At 56.5% G+C, this 10,835-nt stretch overlaps 2 protein-coding genes across 2 annotated transcripts; both read right to left on the bottom strand.

Annotated features, from left to right (window-relative positions):
* Positions 1-298: 298 nt before the first annotated feature.
* VOLCADRAFT_89055 (uncharacterized protein) lies at positions 299-3,163 on the bottom strand (the record flags this gene model as incomplete). Its single annotated transcript, XM_002948644.1, has 3 exons — positions 299-383; positions 1,672-1,741; positions 2,689-3,163. The coding sequence occupies 3 exons, from the start codon at positions 3,161-3,163 to the stop codon at positions 299-301; spliced, it is 630 nt and encodes a 209-aa protein (XP_002948690.1).
* Positions 3,164-3,775: 612 nt separating this feature from the next.
* VOLCADRAFT_89054 (uncharacterized protein) lies at positions 3,776-9,538 on the bottom strand (the record flags this gene model as incomplete). The annotated part of the gene is made up of 12 exons (XM_002948643.1): positions 3,776-3,898; positions 4,165-4,459; positions 4,827-4,983; positions 5,168-5,569; positions 5,729-5,904; positions 6,538-6,742; positions 7,078-7,099; positions 7,314-7,429; positions 7,748-7,829; positions 8,111-8,276; positions 8,701-8,912; positions 9,518-9,538. The coding sequence occupies 12 exons, from the start codon at positions 9,536-9,538 to the stop codon at positions 3,776-3,778; spliced, it is 1,977 nt and encodes a 658-aa protein (XP_002948689.1).
* Positions 9,539-10,835: the final 1,297 nt, after the last annotated feature.

Genomic DNA, 10,835 nt, shown 5'->3' with positions numbered 1-10,835 from the left:
GTCGGTGCAGTGGCGACGTTGGGTCTCTTTACATACATATTTTGGGCGGGAAAAGCGGGAAAATGGAGGAGGGCGGAAATGGGAACAACAAAGGCGCGTGGAACGGGGGAGAGGGTAGAGATGGGCCTGAGGCAGGGTGTGTGGGGGTGTGTGTGGGGGGGGAGGTGCAGCTGCAGAGGGAGCTTGAAAGGATGATGTGTCCGAGGGGGTCATAATCCCAACGTCAAGACGGTAAACACTCGCACCATTCATGTAGTCGGATTCCCAGTGTAACACCCCATTTATCCGATTCCTGTAATCAAAAGCGGTTGATAATGCCAACAGGATCAGTTTGACGACATGTTGTCCTGCTTGTCGAGGAGTGTGTGGTGATGTGGAGGTGGCTGCGAAGTGGGGGGAGAACCGGATAGATGCATGAGGACGGGAGGACGACGATGGCGAGAAGGAAGAGGAGATGTAGCCGGTATCCGAGCGAGCAACGCGGAGGACGTCGCCGCAGCTGCTTGACCTTGGACTTGGGTAAATAATAATAACATACCATTCAATCTTTTTGCCACAGCGCATGGGCTTTAGGCTTCAGCAGGAGAGAAGTAGCTGATCCGAAGTAGGTGGTGAGGCTGGTCAATTGCCTCGGAAAAGCTGATGTCACCGGGATCCTCCATATTAATTAAATTCTACATAAAACAGAACGGCAGAGGGACTAAGGAACTAATACGACCTGACACCAGCTCCGCCGCAGGATGTGTGCGCGAATTAAAAACCCTCGCAAACGTATACCTTAACGCGCCTGCTTAATCACGTGCAGGCGCGTTAAGCTATGCGCCAAATACACAACCATACTTTTAAATACATCGCCCCACTGCCTGCCTTCCAGCAGTCTGCCTTCAAACAGTCTTGCAAACAAAACAACAAAGCAAAAAATCATCGCGCATGATGAGGCCTTCCTTTTTATATGTAATTCTCGTCATGAATCCACCACTACAAATGAAAGGAGCCAACTCACACATCACGGGCGCCATTCGACGCGGTTTTGATCCAAACAAAAATAACGCTAAGGCGTAAGAGTGCCCAAGCTACACATACGCTAAGCTACACAAACGGGCAACTTGCTTTTGAAAAAACCCCTTTTGACGCCCTTCCATAATGTAATGTAAGGGATGGGGCCATGTAACGCTGTTTGGAAGCAGGAAATCCTGCACAGCGAGATGACTGCTACCTGCCAGCTGTGGACGTTGGACGACACGAACTCCAAAACCAACATCCATGCTCCATCCACCCACCCATCCGTCCATCACCTCTTTGGTATCTCTATGAAATCCTAGGATCCCATGCAGCATGGCCGCTTTCCCAGCAACAGCACAGCAAAAACCGATACATCAACACTTTACAACAAGGTAATTCCCAGCACATGCACAAGTACAGGTACCAATACACACAAAGCACACGCGCGCAGATCCCCACAGCCATCTGCTTCATAGCATCCCGCAGCGTCCACCAGACCCACGACCACCAGCCCCATCTCCACCACCATCGCCACCCCCACCACCTTATATCCCCCACACCTCCAACAGCTTCTGCAATAGAAGGTACGAAACCTTCGCTTAGAAAGCAAACCAGCCGCAAGGGGCTGGAGTGCAGAGGCATCCCAATCTATGCACCATTTTTACTCACCGCCATGCATCCGGCCACTGCCCCCTTTCGTCAAGCAGCGCGAGTTCCATGTATGGCAACTGGTCTAGCTCTGTCTAGAACGACAACGACAGCGACAACGACAGCGACAACGACAAGGGGAAATTAGGGCTAAAACCCCAGCAAGCCCAGTAACCCCAGCAAGCCGCAACGAAGCTCTCGCCAACCCTCGGGCTGTGGTTGGCAAACCTGGGGCCTGTTCTCTTTTTTCCAACACGACTCAACTCGACTCAACTCGGGGATTGCATTGAATCAAAAGTCAAGTGAGCCACACCTCATATTGAATGTAAACCGCAAAACTTTAAAGAGTCCGAACACTTTATCAAATAGGTCATCAGAGTCCCATGTCGGCGATATATGCCGCCTTTGGGGCACATATCGCCTCCCTCCCCCTTTCACATCACACACAGATCTAACCGTCCTTGTCAACCGACCAACCGCGAAGCAACCCGGGGTCCCCCGATACCCGCAATGCCGGCCTGCTTGCGCTCTCTCTCTCTCACACACAAAATTTCTTCCTCATTTCTTTATCTCTTTCTCCGGATGATTGCCTATCCCCCAAATCTCTAAAACCCTAAAACATAAAAACATCTACACACATATCTTAGCATTTCCTTCTCTCTCTCTCTCTCTCTCTCTCTCTCTCTCTCTCTCTCTCTCTCTCTCTCTCTCTCTCTCTCTCTCTCTCTCTCTCTCTCCCGCCACCTTTCCTACCTTTCCCTCCTCCCCCCCCCAGGCACGTAGCACCGCCAGGCAGCACAGTAGCGTTGCACTCAACGCCGCTCCTCCGCACTTTCCCCCGAATGCAGATGTACATTCCCCATCTCCCAAGCCCCCACCGATAGCAATCCCGATTGCAATCATCACCATCGTCGTCAATCATCATTACCACCTTCAGCTTATTTGCACCGCTGTCGTACCGCTCCTCGTACAACCCGCATCATCACTCCGCCACCGTATCCAATAGACAGCTACCGCGGTGCGGTCCCACTCCCGCACCTCCTCCCTGGAGAGCTCGGAGGGCCACGTTGCGGTACAAATTGCTGCCGTGCATACGGCGGTCAAAGTGCCCGCCCTGCTGCCGTACATGCAGCCCATTGAGGCTGGTACCGCCGGCGCCACCGCCGCTGCGGTCGCCTCCGCCGCCCGAGGTCGCCGACGGCGCCGCGACTTGATGATCCCAACTGCCCTTGCTGCCGCCGCCGCTGACATCAAAGCGCCATACCGGCGGCGGCGGAGGTGGTGGTGCCTTGGGACCGCCGACGTCGAAACGCCAGACCATGCCACCGCCGCCGCCGTAGTTGGTGTTTGTGGCGGCAGCGCTCCCGGCGGCGGCGGCGGCGGCAGCTGGTGTCGCCGCCGATACCGACAAAACGGTTGTTGACTTGCTTCCGCCGACAGACCTGTCCGTACGATCTGTATCGAAGCGGAAAGAGATGGCGCCTGGCGGCGGCGGCGCCGCCGCTACCGCCATCGCGTGACGGTATTGGCTGCCGTGCTGCGACCTGTCATTATCCGGCATTGACGCCACGTCACTGCGGTCGCTGGCGTACGAATGTACGGACACGTCACCGTGGCGGCTGCCGCCGCCACCGCCGCCGCTGCCATGGCGGCTGCCGCCAGGGCCGTGGCGACTCCAGTCAGTCGCGGCTGTACTGCAACTGGTAGCGAGTACGGCATTGCGGCGGTGTGAAGACGCCGCTAGGAGCGCATTATATCGGTCAAGGGAGCCTCCCCTGGAGCCGCTAGATCGGACGCTCATTCTGTCGTCGTACATATCCAGACTGTCGTGCGACCCCACCTGGAAGCGGAAGTAGACGGGGCGTCACGGTCCGCAAAACACACACACGTGCGTGCGTGTCTGTGTGCATGTGTGAAACAGGGGGGTGTATCTTCGCCCGTGGCAGCTACCCTGCGAAACCCTGCCTTCCCCGGTATTTCGGGGCACCCTCATCCAGTCACCCTAGTCATCTTCTCAGTGGATCGCTTAGGTTCCGCACCCACCACCAGCATCCAACGGAATCTGCCGGGTCGACAGCGGCCCAACTCCGTTCCTGGTCGGCTCGCAAGTTACCTTTATCCCAGGTCACCACCGTCCATCAACTAGGGGCACAATGCCTTCCACCATCGGAAGGACTTTGACCCTGATGGGTATCGATCCCGGCATCTCCCGGGGGCAATGGTCGCGCCTTACCAGTAGTGCCAAACCCTATATGTGTATGTATGTCATCGTGTGTCAGTGTGAGTCATTTTTGTTGTTTTAATGTTTTGTTGCTTCCTTTTTAGCGAAACATGGTGCAATATAAGCTTGGGAGGTGAGGCTGTAATTGCGATCGAGCAGATATACGAAATGCCGTGGACAAGCTTGCGCAGTACGACTTGCTGTACGACACAATCAAACTGAATGGCCGTAACAGTAACAAGAATTGATTTTAACGGCATCATCTGTACTAACCAGCATCTGGAGCATCTTACCTTAAGCAACCGGACAAATGCCTCAAAATCCAGTCCCTGTGCATCCGCCAAGGACGAGCCTGCCATCACACCGCCACCAAAGCTCGCCGCCCCGAAACCAAACGTCGAAACTCCGGCAGTCGCTGCTGCACCACCATACACACAGCCGCCAGCCGCCGCCTGCGCCGCCGCCTCTTCCATCGCCTCCTGCAGCGCCTCCGCCACCTCCTCCGGCGGCAGCCGAGCTCGCATCGCCGCAATGAGCTCGTCCACTTCGAGGACACCGCTGCTGTCCAGATCCAGATGACGGAATGCCCTGAGGTGCGGGGCGGGCGGGCGGGCGGGCGGGGGGGAGGGGGGTTTGTGCCGGAGGAAACGGGGGGGGGGGTAGAGGGGGGCTTAGTGATAGTGGGGGAGGGGGGTGATTGAAAGAGAGTGTGTGTATGTGTATGTGTGTGCGCACACATGTACTGCATACATGCATATACCAGTGTAAAGATGTAACACCAACTCACATCCGCTCCCGAAAACGTTCCCCCCTTCTGCCGCCCCTCCTACAGCTTTGTAAACCGCCTCTCTCACCCAGCCCTCCAACGCCCCCCCACAAAACCCCGGCATGCCCGATGATGCTCCCCAATCCCCAACCCCCCCCCGGCACCCCCCCGCCCCCCCCCGGCACCCACCTAGCGGCCAGCTGCAGCCAGAGGTCCGTGTGGTTCCGCTGCATGTGCCGCCAGTCGACCAGGCAGGCCGCCAGATCAGACCGACCCACCGACCCGCTGCGGTCCGTGTCGAGACCCTCCATCAACCGGGACACCTCGCTGGGCGCGAGGCGGAAACCTGTGTGTGTGCATGATGTGTGGGTGCATACGTATATGTACATGTATACCTGTATATATGTCGGCTTAGCAAAAAGCAACCGGAAGGGGATGGATGGCGACAAGAGATGGGAATTAGCGCCAACAAGCCAAATTCAAATTCAAAAAGTCCCTCAACACCTTCTCACCACCCCATCCCCACTTACCCATCTTTGCCAGCACCTCCCCAAGCTGCCGCTCGTCCAGGGACGAGTCCGTACGGTCCAACCGGAATTGGGACAACAAGCCCGCCAGCGCCGCCAACTCGGATGCCGCCACTACCCGGTCGTTACTCCCAGCCGCCGCCACCACCTTCGTATCCTTCGCAACAGATGCCTCCTCCTCGCCGACTGTGCCGCCGCCGCCCCCGCTGCCGCCAGCGGCGGCCTCTGCTCCCGCCGCCACCGCCGCCGCCGCTGTCGCCGACGATGACGTCATCCTCGACGCCATGAGCAGCTCCGGATGACTCAGCAGCTCGGCAGCAATGTACTGCAGTACGGAGCGACGGAAGAGACTTCCCGAAGCGAAGCGCTGGATACGAGCCACCACAGTGCGGCTGATCTTCTTGCCTGGGGTTGGGCGAGGGCAGGGGGGTTGGGCGGTTGGGGGGATTGCCTGGGGGGATTGCCTGGGGGGGGATTGCCTGCCAAAACCAACATTTCACACGACGTCCATGTTTATAGCGCACACGAACACCCCCCACATACATACATACAATACATACATACCCACGGATCGCTCCGACGAGTCGCCCTTCAGCCAGGGGTGTTTGAGCGCCTCCCTAGCCGAGGGTCTGGCCGCCACATCCCGGTTCAACAGCAGCTTGCAGAAGTCCCTGGCCTCCGCACTGATGCCTCCCCAGGAGGGGTGGCTGAAGTCCAGGGGGTCATTCAACACGGAGCGCCTGGAAGCGGGCGGCCATGTATGTATGTATGTATGTATGGGGGGGGGTAAGGGAGGGGAAAAGCGGGAGATAAGTACGTGTTTTGGGGGGTGAAAGGGCTCCATGGGGGTACGAGGGAGGACAAGGCTGTGCCGGGCCCCTCCCCCCTCCCCCGGAGCCGGAAAAAGGGCTCTAGGTACGGCCCCTTTAGTCCGCATAGGACCTTGCTTAGCAGCCACATGTGCGCAATCTGCTGGGCTGTCTGGCTGTGCAGAGAGCGGTCGGGGAAGCCGACCCACTTTGCAAGAGCAGTCGGGAAGCTGATCGGTGCATGTCGATCACCGACCCAATAGGGAATGGCTTTCGATATCACGCTTTAGCGGGGTGAGATATTATGTTTGGTCCTTAAACACGGTCACACGGCCACACGGCGGGGCCAGTCGTACAGGGCGGGGTTCCTCCTCGCGCTTGGGCCCCGCCCAAAAAGACATACACGCACACTGGCCCCCTCCCCTTCCCTTCCCTTCCCTTCCCTTCCCTTCCCTTCCCTTCCCTTCCCTTCCCCTCCCCACCCCAATTTTTTCTCCAGTATCTTTCTTTTTACATGTCTTCCTTCGTGCCTCCCCCCCCTTCCCCTCTCTCCCCTTCTCTCACCAAATGGCCGTGATAGCAGGTGCAAATGAGTTTTGCTTGTCGTCAAAGGGAAACCGACCACTCAGCAGCTGGAAGGCCATCACCCCGGCCGCCCACATGTCGCTGGAGGGGGACCACTCGCCGCGGAGTGTCTCTGGCGGGTCATTCAAAAGGGGGGAAAGCCCATGACCTCCAACACCGCGGTGGACATCCGCAGGCCCAAACCCTAGCGATGGGGGGGAGCACACGGGGCTCTGGTGCGCAGGAAGGGGGGGGCCAGTGTGCCACTCGCTACATCGCAACCGAAGTAGCCAGAGTAATGTCAAAGTAATGCCAAATACCCCAACAACACGTGCACAGCAGCACAAGCACGGGGCAATGTAGGGCAGGCAGCGCAGGGTGACGTAGACCAGCTGCTGCTTCACGGCGGTTTGGGGTACACCAGCGCACGCACACGTCTCACTTCTGAAAGCATACTTGTGCCTAAAATCACATCCACACATACATACATACATACATACATACATACATACATACATACATACACACACGTTTCCATACCTGGCGCCATGTACCAAGGCGTCTTTGCGGGGGAAGTGTAGGGGAACGCGGGGGAGAGGAGGGGAAGCGGAGGGAAGGGAAGGTGAGAAAAAGGGTCGTGATTACCGTGTAACCATCGTAGTACAAAGTACGGCCGTAGTACGTGTACGGCTTTAGGCTCCCGAGGGCCTCCGGAAAGGGACAAATGTACGGTAACAACACAACGGCAACGCCGTACGCCGTACAAGAGGACTTACCCCCTCCAGCCCCAGATCTGTACGCGGCAGCTGCTGCTGGTCGAATGGAGCCGCCAGACCAAAGTCAATGGCCTTCACAGGGGCGCGTTCGTCGCCGGACAGCAGCATGAAGTTACCTGTGGGGTGGGGAGGGGGAGGGGGAGGAGGAGCGAGGGACGAGGGGGGTGTTAGTGGGGAGGCGGGGCTCAGTGGGGAGATGGGGTGGGTGGGGAGGGGAGGGGTGTACGACGTAAAGAAGGGCGGAACGGCTGCGGCGGGGGCTCCAGGAAGATTCCGGAGCGGAACCGCACGATGTAATCAGCAAATGAAAACATCGCCCCTGAACCCGCACCCAGGCACGGCCCACCCCGGACTCCTCTTCTGCTCGGCCCCTTCCCTCTTTCCAAACCCCCGTGCTGAAACACCCCCAACCCCAACCCCAGCCCACCCCTCACCAGGCTTGATGTCACGGTGAATAATGTTCTGTGCATGGCATTGCGCCAGCGTACGGAGTACGGCACGCATGAAGCTTGCCACCTGGGGAAAGGGGAGGGGATGGGCGGGGACGGGAAAATGAGGAGAGGCCCCTGGGGCGGGAGGTGTGTGTGCAGGTAGTGCGACAAGCGTGGGGAGTGCGCATCGACCTAGACCAGGTTTGCTGGAAGGGTGATGGTGACGGAGTGGAGGGGGAAATCGCGATGCTGTTGTGTGTATTTTTTGTCGTGCTCGTGCCCCGGAAAGCTTCTCTTCTCGCAATGCAGCGCAACGCGATGCCACACGCCACGCCGCGCGGGACAGCCTGGGCGGGCGAGACGCACCGTGCGCTCGCTATAGTGGCGGTCGCCAATCCGGTGCCAGAGCTCCCCCCCCTTGCACATCTCCATGATGATGTACACGTGGTCCTCGTCCTCAAACACATCCTCCAGCTTCACCACATTGAGACTGCCCTGCAGCTTGGAGAGGGCAGCCACCTCGCGGCGGATGCTGCGGCCAAGGCCGGGAAGGAAAGGCGGAGGCAAGGTGGGGAACAGGAAAAGCTGAGGAGAACGGCAGAGGTTGGGAGCGAGGCAGTTTTGGGGTCTAGGGTTAAGTTTTCGGTAATGTAGTGTGAGGCGGAGCGGATGGAAGCAGTAGGGGCTGAAGGAAAAGGCAGTCGACGGTTTCCTACGCAAGACCACATGCGTATCGAAACAAGAAAGATATTTGTGACTTGTCTATCCACAACCATAAGACTGGATACTGGGGCATAGGGACTGGACACAATAGCAGAGAAGCAGAAAGTTCAAGACAAAATGAAGAAACACACCTCTAGGCACATTTTTCTGGAAAGTGACATGCCCTGTAAGTTTAACGTATCCAGGAATCCTGCCTAATGCGGTTTGCTGACCAGCAGCTTAACGAAACGTACCTCTCTATGTGTCCTTGTTTTTTCTTTTCGGAAGCGTCTTTCAAGACTTTCTTGATGGACTTGCACGCAAACTCTTCTCCTGTCTCGCGGTTGACGACGACCCGCACAACGCCATTGCCGCCCTTGCCGAGCTCGCGGCCGATCAAGTATTTCTCCTCGATATTCATCTTGTATCCCAGGACTGGAACTTGGCTGCATGGCGTGTCTCCGGTCTGGCTGGCAGATTGAGTGCATGTACTAGCAGACGCTGCTGAAAAAGCCGTTGCTTGATGTGGCAAGGCAGGTGGACAGCGTGGAGCCCAAGGAGAGCCAGCAGTGGGCTTGAAAGTTGCTGAGCTGGACTCAATGCGTTTTTCGCTTGAGAGGGAGTTGAAAAGCCGCGACAAAAGTCCACCATGCTTCTTGGATGTTGGGGCTGCAGAATGGTGTGACTGCTGCATTCCAAGCATAAAAGATGGAGTCATGCTGGAACGCGGTTCTCAAACCCAGCTCTTAAGCAGTGAGGCTGTAATAGATACAGCCGAGTCGGAACGGATATCAAATGTTCCAAGACGACCGCTCTAATATTATGTGAGTTTACCGTGCAATAACGAGAATATATGGAATCACCTACAGGTTGACTTGCGTGGCCCCACGTGCGCAGTATCAGGTGGTGTAAAACTGCCAAATTTTCCGCGCAAAACCAAGCCATGTACCATGAGTGCAAATTCCAATGCCTTAAAATCAAAGCCATACTCCTAAAAGAGGGTTAGATACCGTTTTAGCTAGTTCGTACTGCTGTCAGTGTCCAGGCCTCTGACATCCGGGTCCAACTCACCGGCTGTGCCTGCTTTTCCATGTCAAAATACGTAATTGTGAATTTTGGAATGATGTGGAACTCTTTTGCATGAGCCACCGTATTGGTTAATGTGAAACTGTCGGCAGTCGCTTGCCACGTCCGCGATGGCCAGCAAGCGTCAATGATTGCGGATTGATGGTGATATGTTTATGGTAGACCCAATAGTATGTGTGTTGCCGCAGCAGACACTGGTAGCAGAGGGATTTGTTATGGACTCAGACATCCACCTCCAGGCAACATTCCTTCATCGGCAAAGACGATAGACGATAATCCGCGATTGCTATAAGTTGCTGTGTCGGTGGCCTGCCTGGGAGCTGTGTTCCGTGTCGAGTCGCATAAGAGCATTCTAGATTAAGGAGGAGGACGGGACATATATAGGAAGGAAATGGGGAAGGGATAAGAGGGAAATGGGGAGGATGAGGCAGAGGTGAGAGTTTCAAGTGCAGCACAGAACATCCACCGCGTCGTTCTCAAGAGCTCTCCTTAGATGACGATTTATCAAGCGCACCAACATACTGTCAAACGTACCAAGATGCTGCCATTAAAGTTGGATTGGATAATTGTGACAGTATAGAGTCGCATTATGCCACCGTCATCATCATCACACTCACTGCCGTGCTGTGTGCTGCGCAGTGCTGACACCGGCGTCTCGTAAGGGGATCGTGACGGGCAGCTCCAAAACGTATTTACAGCAACCTTGGAGACGCAATCAAATCAATTGCTTGTAGCGCGTTGCAATGCCAGCCCCGTACATCGCAATGCGCATTCCCAGGATGCGACGCTGCATGGCAGGCCTTGCAATACACGCCGCCCCGCCATCCGGGCCTAGCAGCGCGGGCACCCCTATTTCACAATATGCCATTCTACAATGTGCAGCACACATAATTCAACATGCACTACCTTTGGAGCCCCCTTCTGGCCCCTAGCAACCTTGCTCGCTCTCTGTCCCTCGAGAAATTTCGCGCGAAGTACCTGCAGGACGTTCATCTGAGCCACCAACTCACACTGCTACACATACATACATGCATGTATGCATGTATCCATGCGCACGTGTGTGTACACAGCCGCCCGGGGGAAGCCGCACCCAGCCCTCTGCAGCTCCCGGTTGCCGCCTTCCACTGACGTCAGTCCCGCGCATACATCAGTACGACACGTTCTTGTGCAGCACATACGACTCTTCCACAACTCCCTGTGTGCGTCGCCCTTCCTGACAGACAGACAGACAGGCAAGCAGGCGAACAGACAGACAGAAGGGCAGTACATCGACGCAACCGCACGGTGGCCACTGTGGCAAGGG

The sequence above is a fragment of the Volvox carteri genome (genome assembly GCF_000143455.1).
Source record: "Volvox carteri f. nagariensis unplaced genomic scaffold VOLCAscaffold_11, whole genome shotgun sequence".
NCBI lineage: Eukaryota > Viridiplantae > Chlorophyta > Chlorophyceae > Chlamydomonadales > Volvocaceae > Volvox > Volvox carteri.
Note: the sequence above shows the minus strand (reverse complement) of the source record. Positions and strands in the feature narration are given on the sequence as shown.